Here is a 21,791-nt window from a genome sequence, read left to right on the forward strand (position 1 = left end):
TAGATCAAAAGCAGGGTGAAAGCTTGGTAGGGGACCATTAAACCTTGCTCGTGGGATATCAGTAGTAAAACTTGGTGGGGCAAGGCCCCCAAAGTAGGATGTCCAGAATTTTGGAGGCTCTTCCGGGATGTCCCAAAGACTTGACTTTGCCAGAATACAATCCCCCAATCCGTACTCATTCATCTTAGTGTGTGCTCTCTCCACTGGGTCTGTTTAGTCATTGTGATATTTCCATTCAGAGAGAAGCCAATAATTTGCTAAAGCTTCTAAGAATCTGATCTCCCTTGGGAAAGGATATCTGTTGCTCCCTTTTCCATATTTTGGTTTTTGCCTCTAACGCTGATCAGTGGCAGGATTGGAAGTGGGTGGGGATAGGTCTGGCGTGTGGTTAATGAGATCCCCCAAATCCCAAGTTGAGCCATCAATCTCCCCTCATTTAGCAAATTGCCTCCAGGTCATGATTTGTATCCCATTCCTATTTCCATTCCAGTGGCCTTTATGTGTACTGTCTAATCGAGTCCTTATCACAACTCCACCATATGGGTTTTAAGAGCTTCATTTTATAAACAGGGATCTGAGCCTCAGCCAGGTTGAAGATCATGGCCAAACAATGGTTACCTGGCCAGGGCCAAGATTCCAGTCCAGATCTTTCTGACTTGAGACTCTGGGCCCCTTCGCATCATGCTGAGTTGGTCCGCGTCTCCGTGAGTCATTACATAACTGCAAGCGTCCTCGGCTCTTTTTATTAAAGCGTGGGCGTTCGTGGAGAGGGCTGCTAAAGACGGTGATGGGTGTGCTTCCTCGGCTTGCTCAGAGGGTGAAGCTCAACCAAATACACCCTGTGGGCATGCCTGCCTTGTCCATGTGAAGTGAAAGGTGTTTCCTGCTTCTGCTGCAAGCCGGAGCACTGCGGGGTCCTGGTGGCCGCGATTAGGTCATCAGCAAGGAGGCCCTGACCTGAGGGAGGTGGCCTGGTTCTGAATGCGGGGACAAGAGTTGAGGTCAGAAAGGAGACCTCAGTCAAGGAAGGACCGATGGGATGATGCTTCATACCTGGCAAACAGCAAGACTCCTGCGTTTCCTTGATCCCTCAGACTCTCCTCTCCTAACAAGAGGAAAGTGCTCGGCTCTCGGAAGGCATGGACGTCAGTGTCCGCATCAGTGTGGAGGCCAGAGGAAGGGCGAAGGCACGGGGTGATAGCCTTTGCTGGACAGCGCAGGGGACTCGGGTAGAGAATGTCAATAAGGAAGAATGGACGATGTCTACCGACCCCTCCACGGCCCCCACATCTGCCTCTGCTGGCTTCTCCTGTTGGGGGACAGACTTGGTCTCACACGGAGGGGGTGGTTGGGCGAATGCACGTTAAATGACTGAAAAACCAAGGTCCAAACCGAGTTCGAAAACCATCGGCTTACGTGCTATAGCCGACGCCGTGGAAAGAAACCTCAGCACACGTATGGGTTCTCCCAGCATTGATACTGTTTTTGTTAGGCTCAGGCTGTGAGCAAAGCATGTTGCTTGACGTACCATCACAACAACTGATTTCCTGAAGAAGGAAAAAAAAAGGTCAAACACGTGTAGAAAATGCACACCCCATTTTCACTGACCGCAGGCAGTAGCTAAAAAAGGCAGTTTAAATGAAAAACAGTTACTTTTAGGAATGTAATTATGATTACAGACTTCTCTTCTAATTATTCCAACCTGTTACGTTTAGCCAAGTCGGGCCAATTAATAAGCACAGTGGAGTGGAGTGTTAACTAAAATCTAGACTTTGGAGAGGAGAGTTAGGTATCTCGTGGTTCATGGGTTCGAGCCCCGCGTCGGGCTCTGTGCTGACAGCTCGGAGCCCGGAGCCTGCTTCCGATTCTGTGTCTCCCTCTCTCTCTGCCCCTCCCCCGCTCACGCTTTGTCTCACTCTGTTTCTCAAAAATAAATGTAAAAAAGAATCTTTTTTTTTTTTTTTAAATAAACACAGAATGAAGTCAGTACTCTTTTATTGAGAGCTGGGTTCCAGGGCACGGCCTCAGGCAGCCTTCACGTGCCTGCCGTCCTTTGTCCCTAACAGAACCTGCAAAGGCGGGCGGTGTTCGTCCCATTGTATAAGCTGGGAATAAAGAGGTTTGGTGAGATTAAGGAACGTTCCCCGCACAGGACTCTGACCGGGTCTGTGTGGCGTCAAAGCCCCTGCACTAGGCCCTGCACGGCACAGCCCGTGGAAGACAGAGCTTGGGAAACGTCATCCCTCGTGTCCGCTCTAGAGCCACCTCACGCGGGGAGCGTCAGTGGTCGGGGATGGGGCCGAGGAACACAAACGTTAAGAATGCTGGAAGCCAGGAAACGAGTCCCTGTGCTACCTTTCGGGACCCCAAGCCGGCGAGCGGTAGCCGTTGTCCACCAGAGGCGAACGCCTCTTCACAGCCCGGTTGTCTTTTCCATTCTAGTCTAAAATCCATGCCGCGCGCAGCCTGAGCGAGATCGCCATCGACCTGACCGAGACCGGCACGCTGAAGACCTCCAAGCTGGCCAACATGGGGAGCAAAGGGAAGATCATCAGCGGCAGCAGCGGGAGCCTCCTGTCATCAGGTACGGCAGGGCCTCGCGGGGAGCGTGGAGGAGGCTCGCCCAAGCGCGGCGCCCAGCCCAGCGAGGCTCCGGGCAAGGCCGGCCACTGGCAGCCACGGAGGAGGCAGCTTGGCAGGCTCCCCGGGAGCTGGCTCCGGTTGTGAGACCGAGGTTTTGAGCCAAACGGGAATCTGAGAAAACCGCCCAGAGTGCCAGAGGGTGGGGGGAGATCCGAAGCAGCAGAACCAGGCAGCGTGGGAAGGACCGTCGGCCGCAGAAGCCTCTTGAGCACCCTCCAGAGCCTTCTGAATGCCGATGGCCGAGGGTCAGGAGCGTCAAGTCCAAGGACGGGGTGGGGCGTGCTTGTGTGCCCTTAAAGGAGAATTCTACCAAGGAGGGGGGCTGAAGGCAGGCTGGTGGTGCTGAGCGATCCTCCGCCCTGCTCTCAGGCGAACTCCTCAGGACTCTGGAAGGCCAGAAACTCCAGGCCTTCGGAGAGTCTTGCTGTCACAGAATGCCACGTAGTGTCAAGCACCTTTTGCAAGTGGGAGTCCCAGGGTCTGATTCCAAGTGTGCTTCTAAGAGCCCTGGGCAAGTCATTTTGTCATTGGATGCAAGAGGGACAGACTGGCTCTGTGCGTGAATTCAGACCAGCTGATGGCCAGAGTAGGGACGCCATTGGCCGCGGTGACAGGAAGAGGCGGAGGTTTGCGGAGCACAGGAAGCGGGAGGGAGGGGGTCATTGTTCGGAGACATTGAATGCAGGTCACTCCCCAGGCCACAGGATCAAAGCCTGATTGTTCTTGGGGACAGCGTTCTCTTGCCTTGGAGCCTCGAAGGAAAGCAACAAGTCTTTCCCCTCCCTCATCTTCCAGAGTCATTTTTTCTTTCTTTCTTCCTTCCTTTTTTTTTTCCTTTAAGATTTCTTCCTGCCCTAACATTCTAGGAGTTGTCTGTAAATATTGCGTCCCTAGTGTCACCTCTGTTCTAGTGCATCCCTCTCTCTTTGATGCCCACCCCCACTGATGCTGTTTACCGAGCCCGCCCCCTGCCCCCCCCGCCCCCCACCGTGCCCAGTACTGCTGTCCCTCCGTCACACTCAGCCATAACTTCTCTGCTGCTCTTGCTTCCTCGGAACCCTACTGATGGGGACGCCAGCCGGAGCTCATGGGTTCAGAGGCATCCTGCCTGCCCACATCTCGGCTCCTCCCTCCATCAGCTTTGTCTAGATTCTTCTCCCCCTCGCCACAGTTCCCCTTTACTATACCTTCCCCTGTCGTTATTTCGTTGTCTTTGCACCTGGTGCTTCCAGGGTTGTAAAAGACTGGAAGTGAAGATCGTCTCAAAGAGAAACAAATAAGAATGAGCCATGAAAAGCGATGTCCTTCTAAGAACCAACTCCTTGGTTCACCAGGGTCTTTCCACAGCCCCGTCTAAGGACTGCACACAACAGCAGTAAGAAGAAACGGAGAAGGGCAAGAAGCTGAAGGGGTCTGGGCGGCCTCCAGGCCGGTGGAGTCCAGTCAGAGCCTTGACCCGGAGGACCAGGGGGAGGATGTGCCCCTCCCGGACCGAGAGGCCCGTTTACTGAGGGGCTGATGGAGCTTCAGCTCAGGGGCCCGCGCTGGCCAGGCCTTTCAGAGGGTTTGGGAGGGCCCAGCCACGTGTCCTCATGGCATGTGGTTTTGTGAACATAGTACGTTTTGCATTTTTTTTTTTTTATCTTGAAGTGCAGTCCACGTAGGTGTTATGTTAGTTTCAGGTATGTAACGTGGCGATTTCACCATCTCTCGTGCTCACCTCAAGTGTAGCTACCAGCTGTCACCATGCAGCTCTGTTAAGGTGTCACTGACTGTATTCTCTAAGCTGTACCTTTCTTCCCTGTGACTTACTCATTCCATCCCTGGGAGCCTGTGTCTCCCACTCTCCTTCACCCATTTTGCCCTTCCCCCTCCCCTCTGACAATCACCAGTTCTCTGTATTAATGGGTCTGTTTCTTTCTTTCTTTCTTTTTCTTTCTTTCTTTCTTTCTTTCTTTCTTTCTTTCTTTCTTTCTTTCTTTCTTTCTTTCTTTGTTTCTTTGTAATGTTCATTTATTTTTGAGAGAGAGACAGAGCATGAGCAGGGGAGGGGCAGAGAGAGAGAGGGAGACACAGAATCCGAAGCAGGTTCCAGGCTCTGAGCTGTCAGCCCAGAGCCAGACGAGGGGCTCAGACTCACAGACATGAGATCATGACCTGAGCTGAAGTCAGAGGCTTAACTGCCTGAGCCACCCAGGGGCCCCTCAGTCTGTTTCTGCTTGTTGTTTGTTTATTCATTTGTTTGGTAGATCCCACGAAGAAGTGAAATCATACGGTATTTGTCTTTCTCTGTCTGATTTCTTTCACTTACCATAATACCCAGGTCCATCCATGTTGTTGTAAAGGGCAAGATCTCATTCTTTTTTTATGGCTGAGTAATATTCCGTTGTGTGATGTACACACACACACACACACACACACTCACACACCCCACATCTTCTGTATCCGTCTTATCAATCCTAAAGTGTCTTCTATTAGTGGGCACCTAGGTTCTTCCATATCTCGGCTGTTGTAAATAATTGCATTATTTTCCGTAAATCCACTAAAATTATATAAGCTTCATGCCCCACAAAGCCTGGCTCTACTTCTGCAACCATAGGTTTACCATAAACCCCTCCCTGCCTCAGATTCTTCTAAATGTTTTCAGCAGTACAGCGAGACAAGTGACGATAATTTCTGAGGCCTTCAGCTTTACAGTGAAAGCTGTAGAAAATGCTGCTGTCTTGCATCTAAGAGAAGGTCCTACAAAACCTGAGACCCACATCTCAAATTATGGCCACTCTCAATCCCCTGCTGAGTGGCAAAGGGCACAGCCATAGTCAGCTCCTGTGTTTGTGCTCTAGACCCTTCTAACCCCTGGTAAAATCCAGAGTCTCTGCTTTGAGCCTGGATTTATCTGCCCACGGTCGTCCTCATCCAGCCACAGATGAGCCCCACCCATCCCTCAGGCTTCGTGAGGTGTGCATCCCTGTGTGGTTTCTTAGCCACTTGGAAAGCCGGGTACTGTGCAAATTTGGCACGGTTCTATCCAGAAGGACAGTGGATTCTTCCAGCTCAGTTCTCAAACTTCGACGTGCATCAGAACCACGTGGAGGGCAGTTCAAACACAGATAGCTGAGCTCCCGTCCCAGGGTGTCTGATTCTGTAGGTCGGGGGTGAGCCTGAGAATTTGTATTTATAACAAATCCCTAAGAGATGCCGATGCGGCTGGTCTGGGGACCACACGTTGAGAGCCACTCTTCGTGCTGAAGAAGAGATAGAAGCCTGAGGTGACGGTGTGGCTTTGGAACACAGAACCCAGGTATCCCCGCTTTCGGACCTGTGTCTTGGGCCGTCTTCTCTGGCCGCTCATATCTGTGAGCCTGTGGGGGCGCCACGGCGGTAACGTAATCGCAGCCACAGATCAGGTTGCATCCGGGAGCCCCAAATCTCCTGACGTAGTACTGACATCACTCCGTTATCAGCAGATGAGATCCAGATTTTGCAGATGAGAAAGCAATTCAGCTGTGCCCCTGCCACCAGCATAATAGAACAAAATAGTACAGTAGCAAATAAAGCATCTTTACCCCAAGATACAAAAGTGACTTTCAAATGTATGATAACTTCATGTCAGGGAGTCTACTTGGGAGCTCCTGACGCAAAGACCTCGCCCTCCCCACTTGCAGAGGGACTCCGTTCCTGGGCACTGACTCCTCTGCCCTTTCCCTGCCCGCCCTCTGCCACACCGCTGTGCAAGGGGAAGGTGGGAGAGGACGAGACCGGGAGGTATGAGCCGTGCCCCAGGACCAGATCAGGCAGTGCGTCAAACTCTGCCCAGCCCTGCCAGCTGGAGCCTGAAGAAGTGTGCTTGATGTCATGCTGAGGCTGAGGGTCCGTGGGGACACCTCCCTCCTGTGACTTAAGAAGACAGTGGAGGGAGAGACTCCAAAAAGGAAAGAATATAGGCCATGAGTTAACAAAGGGAATTTCTGGTGTCCACAGATCTGGTCATCGTTTCCCCCTGGGGGTGCTGATCGCTGCCCCTCTGTCTTGTGCGGGAAGAGATGCCCTCAAGCTGAGACCAGCCCTCAGCAGCCCCACCTGGAAGGGGGTGTTTCCCGTCACCCACAGTGAGGGCGTCCAGCCCTTGGCTTAAAAAACTCCACAGCCGGGGGGCGCCTGTGTGGCTCAGTCGGTTAAGTATCTGAGTCTTGGTCTCAACTCAGGTCATGATCTCATGGTTCATGGGTTCGAGCCCCGGGTCAGGCTCTGCACTGACAGTGCAGGGCCTGCTTGGGATTCTGTCTCTGCCCCTCCCCGACTTGGATTCCCGCCTGCTCTCTCTTTGTCTTCCAAAAACTCCCAGCTGGCTAGTTCCCCACTAGTTTCTTTTTGTCTTTCAGTGACCTCTTGCCTGTTTCTCGAGAACTCCTTAGAAATGTGTTCCCCCAGATGGATGGGGCCTTGCTCCTGTAGGACAGCCCTGATTTTAACCACTCTTTTTATTACACTTGCCAGACACTACATTCTACTTCTCATTTAGAAAATACGATGTGTCTAATCCAGTATCCCATTTGATCAATTAGTTTCCCTCCTTCACCTATTGCCGCCTGGTTTAAAAAAAAAGGGGGTGGGGGGAGGCTGTAATAAATATTCCTTAAAAACATTTTGAGAACCGAGTCCTCATTTGAAAATCCTTTTTTCTACTTCTAGCTCAGGGCCTGACCTCCAGTAGGTACTCCAAACACGATTCAAAAAAAAATGTTTGTAACATTACATTTCCATGACTTATAACCAGAAACACGTACCTTCTGAACCCCAGCCTCTGACAACCACCGATCTGCTCTCTGTATCTATGAGATTCAGGTCTGGGTTTTTTGTGTTTTTTTTGTTTTTTTTTTTTTAAGTTCCACATATAAGTGAGATTATACGATACTTGTTTCTGTGACATACTCCACCTGACTCACTGCCCTCAAGGTCCATCTGGGTTATCCCAAAAAAGTGAGATTTCGTTCTTTAAGGCTGAATAATATTCCATTGTAAGGATATGCCACATCTTCTTGATCCCTTCATGGACGGGTTGTTGCCATATTTTGTTGCAAATAACGCTGCCGTGGATATAGGGATAGGTCTGTCTTTTTGAGTTAGTGTTTTCATTCTCTCCAGATAAATACCCAGTACTGGGATTACCGGATCATATGGTAGCTCTATTTTTAAATTTTGGAAGAACCTCCATACTGTTCCCCACAGTGACTGCACCCGTTGGCATTGCCACCAACAGTGCACGAGAGTTCCTTTTTTTCCACAGTTGCCAACACTGGTTGTTTCTTGTCCTTTTGACTCTGGCCGTTGTGACAGGTGTGAGGTGGTATCTCACTGTGGTTTTGATTTGCGTTCCCTGGCGACGAGTGACGAGTATCTTTTCATGTGTTTATCGGCTGTTTGCATGTCTTTGGGAAAATGTCTGTTCGGATCCTCTGCCCATTTGTGAATTGGGTTGTGTGGGTTCTTTGCTGGTGAGTTGTAGGAGTTCTTTATGTCTTTTGGATATTAATCCCTTATCAGTTATATGACTTGCAAATATCTTCCCCCATCCAGGAGGTTGCCTTTTTGTTGTGTTGATGGTTTCCTTTACTGTGCAAAAGCTTTTTAGTTTGCTGTAATCCCCCTTGTTCATTTTTACTTCGGGTACCTTTGATTTTGGCATTAGGTCCAAAAAATCATTGCCAAAACCAGTGTCAGTGGTATAGGATTATTGAAATTAAAATCTGAAAAATAGTAGTAAAAATCTTGCATGTGGTCCATTTTAAGGATCATCTATGTTCCTTTTTTAAAAAGTTTTTTAATGTTTATTCATTTTGGGGAGACCGCATGTGAGCGGGGGAGGGGCAGAGAGCGAGGGAGACACAGAATCCGAAGCAGGCTCCAGGCTCTGAGCTGTCAGCACAGAGCCTGACGCGGGTCTCAAACCCATGAACTTTGAGATCGTGACCTGTGCCGAAGTCAGATGTTTAACCGACTGAGCCACCCAGGAGCCCCTGAGGATCATCTGTGTTCCTGGAGCTCATGGTTTCTTGGGCCTTGCCTAGAACTGTCACATACCCGCCACTGATACTCTCCTTCGGAATGTACTGTATCACTTTTATCTACTGGCCTCAGACCTTGAAAATTAAATTTGTCAAATATTGTTCATCCTTGCTGTCTTCTATCCACTGTTTCACTCTTATCTATGCCCAAATTGTGGTGTAGCTGACCCTTGTAACACTGTAATATTGTTGTGGGATGAGCTCTTTCTTTAGCTCCCAAACCTTGCTTGGTGCAATGCACAACACTTAGAAAGCTAGAGCCCCTCTCCTCAAAGTGTTTCATACTGTTTATTGATGTTAACAGAGAAAATATTTCCAAGCTGTTAGTAACTTTGAAGGCTGTTTTCCTATTTAAAGGCATGTAAATACCTTTAAAATTACTGACGTCCAGTACTTGGCATCTGAGGTATGAGTTGCTAAAGAAACAAAGCTGTGTCGTTGCTATTTATTAAAGAAGTTGGAAGTCTACATTTGCTAATGCCCTGAGCCACAGGGCTAGCATTAAAAAAAAAAAAAAAAGGTCCACGTAGTTGGAATGATTTATTAAGGCTTAGTGCTAAGCCCCCCACCCCAAATTCTTCAGTGATGATACATAGGACTCTCTCACATAAGACCTATAGGCCCCTGTCCCCAGGAGAGACCCTTAGAGGTAGTGAACCATCCAAGCCCAGGAGGCAAGACCTGTGTTGGAATAAAAGGAATATACGTGTTAGGACACCGAATGCAGTTCACACTGTAGGTAGGTTATAGAACCCATATCCCAAATTCATTTGCGGAAAGGCCCCGGGGACCAGGCTCAAAAAGGATGTGAGGACCCTTGTCCCCAGAATACATCAGCTGAGAGATGGTGAGGTCTTCGCAGAGTCCCCCTGCAAGAAGCGATGTCAAGGCAGCTCAGGCTGCCAAGCCAGGCCGACAGACCGTCTCCCCCTGCCCTCCACGAGCCGGGTGCCATCTTGGCCTCGTCACATGCCGTGCGTCGCTGGACGCTGCGTAAACCCCCTGCCTGACTGCTGCGCGCACTCTTCACTCCGTCCTGGGGGAGCCTGCGGGTTCCCTCCAGATTCGCCAACACCTCTCCTCCATTGCTTTGGCTCATTGGTGCTTCAGGTAACTCGTTTGCAGAGACTCAGACAGAGTTACAGAGGACAACTATGAATTCAAACCACTCGGTTATGATGTTTTCAGAGTTCAAAAAAAAAAAAAAGCACCCGGCATCTTTTTTGCGGGACTTCAAAGGGGTTTGTTCCTCTCTTCCCTTCCCCCATTTCTTGGTATCTCAGAAAAGATTGGAGAGGGACAGAACATGTAGTAACCAAACAAAAAACAAAGAAAACAACAGCTGTACTTGTCCTGGTAGCTGAACACACACAGCCTTTCCATAGCTCGTCCAAAAGTGGGAGAGCGCGGAGGCTTGTCCTAAGCATTGTTAGGACGACTTGCCAGCACGGAACAATTCTGATGTCAGTGGGGCATGTAGGGGCTAAGGGAGACCTGGTTTTGCCCTCAACCTTTTTTTTTTTTTTTTTTTTTTTTTTTTTTTTTTTGAGAAAGAGAGAGGATATGCTGTGCACAAGGTGGGGGAGGGGCAGAGTGAGAAGGAGACCCAGAATCCAAAGCAGGTTCCAGGCTCTGAGCTGCCACCACAGATCCCAACATGGGGCTCGAACTCACAAACCGTGAGCTCATGACCTGAGATGAAGTCAGACGTTCAACCACTTGAGCCACCCAGGCACCCCGTGCTCTCAGCCTTTAAAAAAAGGGTTTTTTTAAATATTTATTTATTTTTGAGAGGGACAGAGTGTGAGTGGGGGAGACAGAGAGAGAGAGAGGGAGACACAGCATCCCAAACAGGCTCCAGGTTCTGAGCTGTCAGCACAGAGCCTAACGTGGGGCTTGAACTCATGAACCGTGAGATCATGACCTGATTGGAAGTCAGATGCTTAACTGACAGAGCCGCTCGGGCGACTCTCAGCCCTTTCAAAGAAAATGGTGCACAGCTTGCTTGGGAAATACCTTGTGTTCTGCAGGCCCACGTGGCTTGTCTCATTAACCACCCGGACAAAAAGATGGTACTGTGTGTCCCCTCTGAGATGAAACAAGGAGACTGGCACTGGCTTCTTGACTGAAAATCCAGGGGCATAAGCCGCGCGTTTGCTACAAAACAAAAGGATGTGCTGTGTCTATAAATAGGAGCCGGGCTGGGTGATTAATGAGTTGGCGGTTGAGTCCTCTTTGTCGTTGTGATCAGCAGGATTGCGAAGCATGTGGTGAGGGATCTTTGGTTTAAACAAACAGCACCGGGGCAAACCCTGCCGCCTGCGATCATGCCCCAGCTCTGACACTCGCCGTTCTGGGGGAAAACATGTGCGAAGCGCGGGGCCCTCGCTTTGCCTGGGATCCGTCCACAGGCATTACTCACCCGTTCTCACATTCTCATTCTCTGAGTGCTGGCACTTCCTTCCATTGTCAGGAAGTTTATTAATAACTAATGTAACAATGAGGATGCCAGCTATCTGACATCTCTCCCTACAGAGAGCTGATCTGATAGGCGTCAGCCAGCTTTACGGTCACGGCTGTATTCAGGTCAACACACATTGCCTAGCGCCGGTACAAATCACATTGTCTTTTGGTTTGTGTGGGGTTTTTTTTTTCTTGTTTGTTTTCTTCCTTTCTTTCTTGCTCTCACTCTGTCTCCTCCCTGTGTGTCTCTCCAGCCTCTTAAAGTTCTCTGGTAGCAGCTCCCTGCCTCCTTTTGGAGGATTCCAGGGGCTTTAATTTGGGTCATAACCTCCGTGCTCTGCAGGCGGGCACAGCCACACAGGCCCTGCCAGAGGACTGGGGTTCTGCCAGGGTGTGCCCACGCCGGACCGGGCAACCAGTGAGGGGTGACACCTGTCCTGTGGGATGGCTGTGTCTGGGCTTTGCTTGAGCGGGATGGGCCAGAGTCAAAGCTGAGAAAGGAGGGAGACCGGTTGTCCCTTTCTGCCCGCCTGTTAGGGGAAAAGAGCCTGAGTAAGTCATTTACAGTGATCTCTTTCTGCCCTTGAGTATTATTACCAAAAGAATAGTAAAGAGTAAAGAGACCCAGAGCAGAGTAAGCACGTATAACCTAAGCAAGCTCCTCTCCAGCGCTGAAATTTTAAACATTGGAAAATAAATATCCCTGTGGTCCCTCATAGACATCGCTGCGTTCCCATTGAGCCCAGCGCTTTCGATGCCGCCGCGGAATTAGAGTCTGGGAGCTGGAAAGATCAAGCCCCTCATTTCACAATATAAGAGAAAGGGGGAACCATGTGAATTACCCATAAACAGTAGTTTGAAATGGATATCGAACTTAATATTTTTATTAGATACTGCTGCTAATTTTTATAGTCAACTATTCAGCCCTTCCCCCCCCCCCATTATATTTGTCCTCTCTACCCATTGTTGAAAGTGCCACTGAGCAGTGAAACGGCCACACGGTAAAACTCTCGAAGAGAGCCCTACCCGCCACCCAGGTGCTTCCATTTCACTACTCGTTCAGGTGGACTATAATTGCTGAGCCTGGTGAGAAGTTGTCCAGGCATATGTTTTTCACATTAAAAATCCCATTTAATTCTTGGAGATGGTCTCCAGAGATCACACGTTTAACCCGAAAAATCTGCAGTGTGACAGCATTCCCCATGGCCTCTCAGGACATCTTTTGTGTCAGGAACTCCTAACTGAGGACTCAAAAGGAAAATGCCTGTCTGTTCATCACGAGGAAGAGTTGAGACCTCTCCCTCATATTTGTTCCCGAGGTGTCAGCCAAAACTTTGCCTTGCAGCTTTTAACAGATCGGCTGGGAATACGCTTCTTCTTTTTCTTTTTCCTTGAAGATTGAAACAAGACAGATTGTCCTTTCCTTCCCTTCCTTTTAGGATAACAGATTTCTTTCTTCCTGGGGGGACTGTTTCAAATTTCCCCTCTTTTCAAAGAGGAAAGCACCCCTTCTGTCTCCCGAGATCAGGGGGCTCTTAGTCAGGATCCCATCTGTGTAAAAAAGAGATGAGCCACAGTTCCTGACAATGTGTTCTTCAGGGGATGGTTACTCACATCAGGTGCCGAGTGGCCCAGGGTCTTTGGAAAGATTGGAGCAAATTCTCCATCGCAGCTGAACGAGGATATCCGTGCATGTGTTCGCCGGCTGGAGGGGAGCTGGTGTTCCCCGCCCCCACATCCTGCCCCAGGCAACTGGCTGCCCACCGGGTGAGGTGTCCCCCGGCTGGAAAGTAAGAAAGTAATGGAGGCTTTTCCTCCAGAGCCGTGGGACAGGTTTTTACCACATCTCTGCCGGGAACATCTGCGGCACTGGTCCCATGGTATCAGTAAGGCCCTCAGAAGATTCCCAGATAGGCACCAAAAGCGACTTTCTGGCCTTGAACGCATCAGGCAGGTTCTCTGGCTGTGGCTGGATGGATAGGAATGGTCCTCTGTGAGGTCCGGTTTTTCCCTCTTCCCCCACCTAAATTAATCCCTAAATTATTAGTGACCTGTTTCTATCAAAATTCTTTGGATTCAGGTTGAAACATAATAGTAAAAGAGCCAAGGGGCGCCTGGGTGGCTCAGTCGGTTAAGCGTCCGGCTTGGGCTCAGGTCATGATCTCGCGGTTTTGGAGTTCGAGCGCCGCGTCGGGCTCTGGGCTGACAGCTCGGAGCCTGGAGCCTGCTTCGGATTCTGGGTCTCCTTCTCTCTCTGCCCCTCCCCCACTTGTGCTCTGTCTCTATCAAAAGTAAACAAGCATAAAAAAAAATAAAATAAAAAATAATAAATAGCCCAACCCAAAAGATTGTGTTTTCAGTCTAGTCTCCTGCAAACATACATTTGACAGCAATAACCAGGAAGGCTCCCTGGGGTGCTGATCTGATTCGCTGGCACTGGAGCACAGAGAGCATTTCCGCTGATTAGACTGGAGGTGATAGCTTCCTGGGTGGATTACCTAGTTGGCCCTGAGGTGAGGGCTCCCTCCCCATATGCTGTTCCCTCTCTCCTTCAGGTGGCCTTGCTGATCTCCGGCCTCTTCCTCGTAGGCAGCTTTTCACCACCCACCCCACCCCGTGCTCTCTGAGGGTCGGGCCTCAGGTAACATCGAATCACCTGTCTCTTCCACCACCACCCCCGCCTTGGTCACCGATGCTTGTTCCCCGGTGGCTCATCTGAAGAACCCCTCGGCTCCTTCTCCCCCTTCCTGCGGCCTGCGTTTTAATCCATGCAGGATGTGGAAAGAGTCTAGGGGTGAAAGGCAGATATGATTGCACACCACACGGTTCTCCTACTGCAGCAGCCCAGCAGTGACCGAGACAGAAATTTCCTGCGCCCCTACCGTTTCCTTCCAGGTGTGAGGCGGACCAAACAGAGCCACCCAGCTGGAATCCCAGCCCTGCCTCCCTACGTCCTAGTGACCTCTTCTGCGAAAACGGGGATGATGTTTTGGTGAGGGTTGTGTGAGCTGTAGCACAGGGGAAACTTCTGTCAGGAGTCTGTGAAAAGCCACTCCCTCCCTGGTTCCCTCCCCACCCCCACCCTCACCCCCCAGTGTCCTGATGGACAGGGCATTGGTAGTACCTGCCTCCCACCAGCCTTGCCCGCCTCTTGCCTACCCGCTAACTAGCCTTCCTCTTGTCCAATTGGCGTGCCAACTCCCCGTGAAGGCCAGGAACACTGTTGAGTACAAAAACTAATGCTCATGTAGCATCTGTTGTGTTCTAAGCTCTCTCAGCATGTCTGAGGCATTCTCTCATTGGTTCCCCCCAACTTGTGAAGAAGGTCCCTTTTCCGTTCCTGTATCTTGGGGGGGGGGAATCGGAGGCTGAGAGGCCTTGTGTCACGTTGCCAAGGCCCGGCGGCTAGTGCGTCGCAGAGCTGGGACACAAGCCCAGACCTGCTGACTCACCCACTGGTTTGTAGACTTGCGTCTTCTTCCACTTCTGTCTTCTGAGTGTGTTTTCTGAAGAATATTCACCTCACCCCTTCCAGAAGTGTGGTGCTGCTTCATACTTTGGACAACCGGGTGTTAACGAATTACTGGTCTCTTTCAAAACACACTCCCATTGCCGCCGCGTTCTCTTCTGCTCCCGTACGGATTCATCATGTGTGTGGACAGCCCTTTCCAAGTAGCACTTGGCTACTGTTTTGTCGACCCATGAAGTTTGAAACCTTGCTCTTCTCGGATGGTTCCAACCACCTCCTGCTTCACTGATCCCAAAGGTGGCTCAGAGTAACTGCTGTTTTAGCATCGAAACTTATACACGTGTGCTGTGGTCTGTTGAGAAGATGGAGAGGTAACCGGGCCCTTTCAGTGCTGGTTGATAATTAGACGTTCCCTTCCAGTAACTGAGCGTGCGACCAGAGTTGGCCTAGTGTTTGTCTTATCCGGAGGTGGGGCTGGTCAAGAGGAGGGAGGTTGACACTGTGTGTAAGGTTACTTTTGTAACAATTGAGGAAAGGACTGAAGGAGACAAGAGGGAGGTACTTAAGTAAGCTGTTTGTTAAGTAATAAATTCCCCGTGTTTGGAGCCATCTTGGAGGTTGGTTAGTTGGCCATCTTCTGGATGGGGACATGATGGCTCCAAGAAGTTAGTGACCCCGAGGTCTGACACCATTTCATAGCAGACACGTGATGGAAACCCAGGTCCTTCCTTGTCCATCACTGCTCTTCTGAAAGATAGCAGCTTTACTTCTTTATAGCTTCCAAAAGGCAAAACTAGCAACCTCAGAGTGATCCATGTGCAAGGGCGCATAGGTGTTCAGATAACCAGCAATGGGTAAATCATAGCAACAGATAACTTCTGTATCTTTCATCAGGTCAATGATTTCTCCATCTAGAATCATTCTTTATTCATGAACCTTTCTGTTGTAAGACTCCCATTGACCTCCCGAGGCCCTTCCCTGATTGAATTTCTTCCTTTCTTCCAGAGTCATTCTCTGTCACTTAAGGAGAGTAAGAGTGAATCCGTGAATCCCTCCCCATTCGAGGCTCTCTTGCTGGCCTCCCTCGTATGTGTCCCCCATGACAGGGAATGCCCAAGGACACCTGTGGAGGGGGTAAGAAGCCCCTCGGCATCACAGAGACCTGGGGCTTCTTCTCCTGATGCCCCTGAGCTTCCCTCTGTGGTACTGTTACTTGGGTACCCTTGCCGCCGGGCACTTGGCCACTTCTTCTTGTGGTGGCCATGTTTGCCTGGTTCCGGGTAACAGCCCCACAGGCTCAGAACCCTTCCCGAAGGGTTTCCTTTAGAGAAACATGCCCTGGGAGCCTCTTTTCAAATGCATAAAACAGACAAATACAGAACTCCCTGGCCCAAGGAGCCTGGAGTGGGGCCTCTGAACCCCGGAATCTCCTTGACCTTGTTCCCACCCCCATGTGCAATGGCTCCAGAAGCATAATTTGCAGACTCAGGGGCTCAAGAAACAGTTTGAAAATACTGCCTTTGTATGCTGAATTGCAGAGTGAGGTCTTTTCTTGAGCAAGAAGGAGGAGGTAGTTTCAATGGTCTCTTTCTTTCTAGTTGTACTGTGTGTTTCACTCCTGTTAAATCTACCTGAGATCTTGAGGACTTACCTCTTCCAGGCAGTGATAAGTGCTGTATGTGCGTGGTCTCGTTTAGTCTTTACAACAGATTAAGGAGGGCGGGTCATTTGCCCAAGGTCGCACAACTCATGAGTGGTTTAGGGCCCATCAAAGCCAGATCTGTTTTACTGTCTACTCACCATCCAGTTACTGCTAAAAAAAAAAAATCTGCATGGCCAGTCCAGGGCCAGCTCAGTTACTTTGTAAAACTTTTACTTGGTATAGTCCTCTTAAGGCAATTTTCAGAAAAAAGGCAGGAAACAGAGCCAGCCAGTGTTGGTGGTTTCAGATAAAGATAAGGGCCTCTTGAGCCATCCACTCTGTCTTATGTGGGTTTGGTATTTGGACTAATTATAATAAATAATAATAATTTAAGTGGCGCTAATGAGCCCTGTAATTCAGCACCAAAGCTGAGAGACCAGATCATCCAAACATGTTGTACTTTGTCTCCCAGAGTCCAACGTTCCTGTGATTTCTGCCATCCTTGGACACACTGAATCCTCAGACTTAATAAATCATCATTTCCTATCGAGGGGTTAGGCAGGGGTGAAAGGGAAAACAGTGAATTTTTCACTGGAGCTAGAAATCCTTTAATCTAATTGGGTCCAGGTTTCCCCAGGCCTGTTTTTTTAATTTATTTTTTACATTTATTTATTCTTGAGAGACAGAGACAGAGCGTGAGCCGGGGAGGGGCAGAGAGAGAGGGAGACACAGAATCCGAGGCAGGCTCCAGGCTCTGAGCTGTCAGCACAGAGCCTGACGCGGGGCTCAAACCCATGAACCGTGAGATCACGACCTGAGCCGAAGTCGGACGCTTAACCGACTGAGCCACCCAGGCGCCCCAGGCCTGTTTTTTTTTAAATCTGAAGTCTGACTTCTTCCCAACCTTTACTTCACATCGTTACTAACGCTTTAGATGATGGAGCAGAGGGAAGCCCATTAGGTGTCCGTCCCTGTGTCTTCCATTTTGATTGGTGACTGTCGCCACGAGAACCAGATTAAGATGCCGGGCGACTGAGCTGTGCTTCCTTGGGTGGGTGTACCCTAGAGGTAGCTGAGTACTGACGAGCGCAGGGTAATTGACCTACAGAGGTAAGAAAACCCGAGCCGTATCAGAAGGGGAGACTGCGGTATTGTCCCAGCGATGTGTTGCGTGAGTGTGACAGCTTAATGTCTGACAACCATGAGGAAATGGGAGCCTTAGTAAGATTCAAGGCTCTTTGTTTGGGTTTCCGATTGAACTTGGAGTCGTGCAACTGAGCATGACGAAACCTGGGAAGAGCTGCAAAAATTACTGAAAGTTTGGAAGGCAGGTTCTATAACTTGTAGGTGCTCACAGGTACGAGTTCTCTTTACCAGGCTGAACTGCACTTTAATTATAGCATCCAAGTTTATGGCTGATGACATTTATGTGTGTGTTTGTTCCAGCTCATATGTATTAGCTACGGTGGAGGCATAAAGGTGGTACATTCCTGCCGTGAGAGATCGTCTCTATTTCAAGCTACGATGGGGTCGGGGAGAAAAGTAAAAAGCCCAAGTTGGAGTCAAAATGTACTTAGCCATAAGACTTTTCGAGTATTAGGGTTATGGGAATCTACCTGCATGGTAACTGAGGGGTAACCGAGGGGGTTAAAATGGGGTTTCTTGCTGAAAGACTAAGTAAGAAAGTAGAATAGTCTCTTTAGAGGGATGATGTGAGTATAGCAGGGCTTTGTGACACAAAGGCATGAAAGACCTTTCTAGACTCAGGATTCTGAGACACTTTCTTTACCCTTGGAAGAGAACAGTTGAGTCTAGCGATAGCAGTTGCGTTGTTCTCACATCTGTCATCTGATCACTGAATTATCCCAAAATGTTCCATATGGAAATACAATCCCTACCCACCTCTCCCCAGAAAATCCCGCTGGAACTTTTACTGGGATTGCAAAGATTGTCTTGTTTAATTCCTGGAGCACTGACATCTGTACATCAGGCTTCCAATCCATGACCATGGTAGACCTCTTCATCGTTCCTCCGCAGGGTAGAGTTTCGCTGTAGAGATCTCGCACATCTTTCACTAGACTTACCCCTAGGTATTCGGCGTTGTTTGATGCTCTCGCAAATGGCGTCGTCATCCAAGCCCCTGGAGCACGTACCTGATAACACCTGTCCGTCTCTGTGGGCATGAGAAGCAAAGTAATCATGAGCTTCTCCGTTCCCAGGGCGTCGGTGGGCCTTGTTGGAACCCACCAAGGTAGAAATGCAGAATAGCTTCACTGCTGGAAACCCGCTTCAGAATGCAAAGACTGTGGCCCGGAAAGTGTTTTTTTTGGTCCAACCTACATTCCTCCGGTTGGCATGCTAGCTTATTTTCCTTTCGAGTTTGGTTCACAGTTTGCCTTCCACCAAGATTTCATATCTAGCTGTCTGCAGCTTGAATCGTCACACAGATACTTCCACCCTGCGTGGTAAAATACGTATAACTTTCATCAGGAGGGATGTGCTCATGATCCAGTATTATGTTAAAAAATATATAATGAAAATCAAATTTTATTCCTAAAATCTATGCACTGAGATAAAAAGGTCAAAAGAAAAAAAGCGTAATGGTGGTTATCTCTGGGGGACTTACTTACAGACTACTTTTGTACGTGTCTCGATTTTCAAGTTTTTTATGACCAACATGCAACCTCTTTGAACTTTTTAAAGGGAAAAAAGGAAATTAAAGGTGTGTATTCAAATGACTGGCTTGGACTGAACGTCCCCCTTCACTGTGTAAAGGCTATCAGAACACGCTAGTGAATTAAGACAGGTATATACCACATATCTTGAGATAATCAAGAAAGAGAAACTTCTTTTTCAGGGGTGTAAATTTCCCTGCCAGTCCTCTGGGCAGCTGTAAACTCCACTGAGCGCCAAGAATTGGCTCCTCGCACCTGGGACTCGGCAACACCTGTTTTATGTCCCCCTCCCATGATTCCTGGGCGAGACCCACCTCCCCAGTATGGGCTCCAGGGAGGTTCTCCGCGGTCCAGATGTGTCTCCCCCTTCCGCTGCTCTACTAACCCCACTGTTTATTGACAGGTTCTCAGGAATCCGATAGCTCTCAGTCGGCCAAGAAAGACATGCTGGCCGCCTTGAAGTCCAGGCAGGAAGCTCTGGAAGAAACTCTCCGCCAGCGGCTGGAGGAACTGAAAAAGCTCTGCCTTCGAGAAGCTGTAAGCAGTTCATGTTTTGTGCGTGTGTGTCCTCCTCTGTCCTCACAGAGTTAGAAAAAGCAAAGCTGGGGATCACACGGACGGCATAAGAGGGAGGCGGGACCTCTCCTGGACCACAGATGGGGGACACTCACAGCCCCGCCAGTGCTCTGTGACGAACAGGAGTGGGCCTTAATGAACCACTAGGACAGCAATTAAAGTGGCTCTGCCCGAATCCTAAAGGGGACCCCACTGGAACCCAAATGACCGTAATGGCAGTCCCGTGTAAGTACTCGCTGCACCATAGTGTATAAGGCGTCTCCTCCTGTGATACTCCCTCAATGGAGAGACTGGCTTGCCACCATGTAACTAAAATTTTTGTGCCTGAGTTTATGGCCATGGTGGCGCTTGTTTGTCTTGATTATATTTCACATTTATCTTGGGAAATCCTATTGAGAGACCTCGGTGGAGATCAGCAAGGAAACCAAGGTTTCACTTGATATACGATCCCCTTTAAAACCTCATGATCTGGTGTTCCTTTCACTTTTTCTTTAAATGAAGTCTTAGCCTGGTGAGATTTTTAAATTGTACGGAAAGCAATGCTTCCTCAAGCCTCTATACACCAGGCTCAAGTTTCCTTGGGATTTTGGCCCTGTGCCCCGCCCCCCCCCCCGCCGTCTGTATTTGTTTAACATTTATTTATTTTTGAGAGAGAGAGACCACGGGTCGGGGAGGGGGCAGAGAGAGGGAGACCCAGGATTCGAAGCAGGCTCCGGGCTTCGAGCTGTCAGCACAGAGCCTGACACAGAGCTCGAATCCACGAACCGTGAGATCATGACCTGAGCCGAAGTCGAACGCTTACCCAACTGAGCCACCCGGGCACCCCAGAAAAGTTGGTTGTTTAATTCATTACTGTGCGGGGCGGGGTGGGGGGGGGATGGGCGTACGCACACACATGGATGCGGGCACCCTGGGGAGGGCGACCGTGCTCGGCTTAACCTTATACAAAAAGCTCTGTTGGTGAAACAGTTCGGAATGGGAAGCAAAAGAGGTTCCTGAGCTGACGAGTGTCCTCCCCTCCCTTCCCAGCCCCAGTGCCTTGTCGCAGGAAGAGTGAAACAAGGGGCTATAGAATGAGATCGCATTACTTTTCATCTTGGCTTAATTGCGCTCTGGCTTGATTTAAACCCGAGCCTGCTCGAAGCCGACCCACATGAGCACAAATCCACTGCAAAGCTTTGGAAAGCAGCCGGCCGGGCCAGGGGATCTGCTCCCTGATAGTCTTAGCATTAGCAACCTTTTTATAGAGACTGTGCTGAAAGCAATGAAAAAATATGGGCTTGGGTGTCTGTCTGCATTTAATAATTTGTAAAGCCTTGTTTTGTTTTTAGTAAAGGAAACGTCCCTAAACCCAGCAGGGAATCAGCATCCGAAAATTGGAGAAGCCTGTCAGGGCAAGGTTAGCATGCATTATAAAGGTCTCACTGTCTCTCTTAAAATAAAAGCAAAATAAGGGAAACCGAGCTCCCGCTTCTTAGAGTGTCGACACCAGCAAACAAGTTGGGTGGAAGAAATAACCTCTCAGGAAACAGATTGCTTCTGTGCTTGCTCAGCCAGTCTCCCGACTCCCCCGCAGCGAAGGGGCGGGAGAACTCTCTCAGTAACTGCCCCGCTCTTTGTCTGTGTCACACACACCACACACCCTCAGCTCCATCTCGAGGAGCCCCGTTTGTTCGCTGGGGCGCCAGGCGGCCCGAATGCCATGCAGTGCGGCAGGATGTAAGCAACGTAAGAGCAGAAGGAACCAGGCCGACCCCTCCACGAGAGCTCAGCTCGTTAAAGCGCCCCTGCCCCGTGCGGGTCTGGTTCCATGTGAAATCAGACGAGTCATGGAGAATGGAGGGCTTGACTCAAACGCCTTCAAGGGGATGGTGGGAAATCAGTAGCCTCATCTTTGAATCCAGTTTGGTGCAAAACCGCAGACACTTTGGGGTTCTAAGTCAAATGGCCAGGTTAAATCACGTTCCCCTCCTTTTTCTAAGTTTCGAGGTAAAAAAACGAAAGTCCCAAAAAAAAAAAAAAAAAAAAAAAAACGAAAGTCCTAAGAATATAAAACTCCCGGTGTATTGTGTTATTTATAGACAGGCTTTTGGGGAAGCAGATAAAAATGTTGCAAAATAAACACAAAACTACTTTGGAGACATTTGAACTCCGTTCCCTGTTTTAGAAAACAGGGAAGAAAATCGCAGAGCATTTCATACTCAGTAGTTGGCCATTATGTTGTGAAACGCGTACAGTGAGGAGTTAAAAGTCCAAGA

At 49.4% G+C, this 21,791-nt stretch overlaps 1 protein-coding gene across 12 annotated transcripts in view; it reads left to right on the top strand.

Annotated features, from left to right (window-relative positions):
• FRMD4A (FERM domain containing 4A) overlaps window positions 1–21,791 on the top strand; it is a 614,411-nt gene that overhangs the window by 559,277 nt on the left and 33,343 nt on the right. For all 12 annotated transcript variants that reach the window (XM_058682170.1, XM_058682174.1, XM_058682172.1 and 9 more), the window contains 2 exons: window positions 2,443–2,584; window positions 19,361–19,494. In XM_058682170.1, the coding sequence (XP_058538153.1) occupies window positions 2,443–2,584; window positions 19,361–19,494 (276 nt within the window). The remainder of the gene's footprint in view (window positions 1–2,442; window positions 2,585–19,360; window positions 19,495–21,791) is intronic.

Source organism: Neofelis nebulosa, chromosome 8, assembly GCF_028018385.1.
Source record: "Neofelis nebulosa isolate mNeoNeb1 chromosome 8, mNeoNeb1.pri, whole genome shotgun sequence".
NCBI lineage: Eukaryota > Metazoa > Chordata > Mammalia > Carnivora > Felidae > Neofelis > Neofelis nebulosa.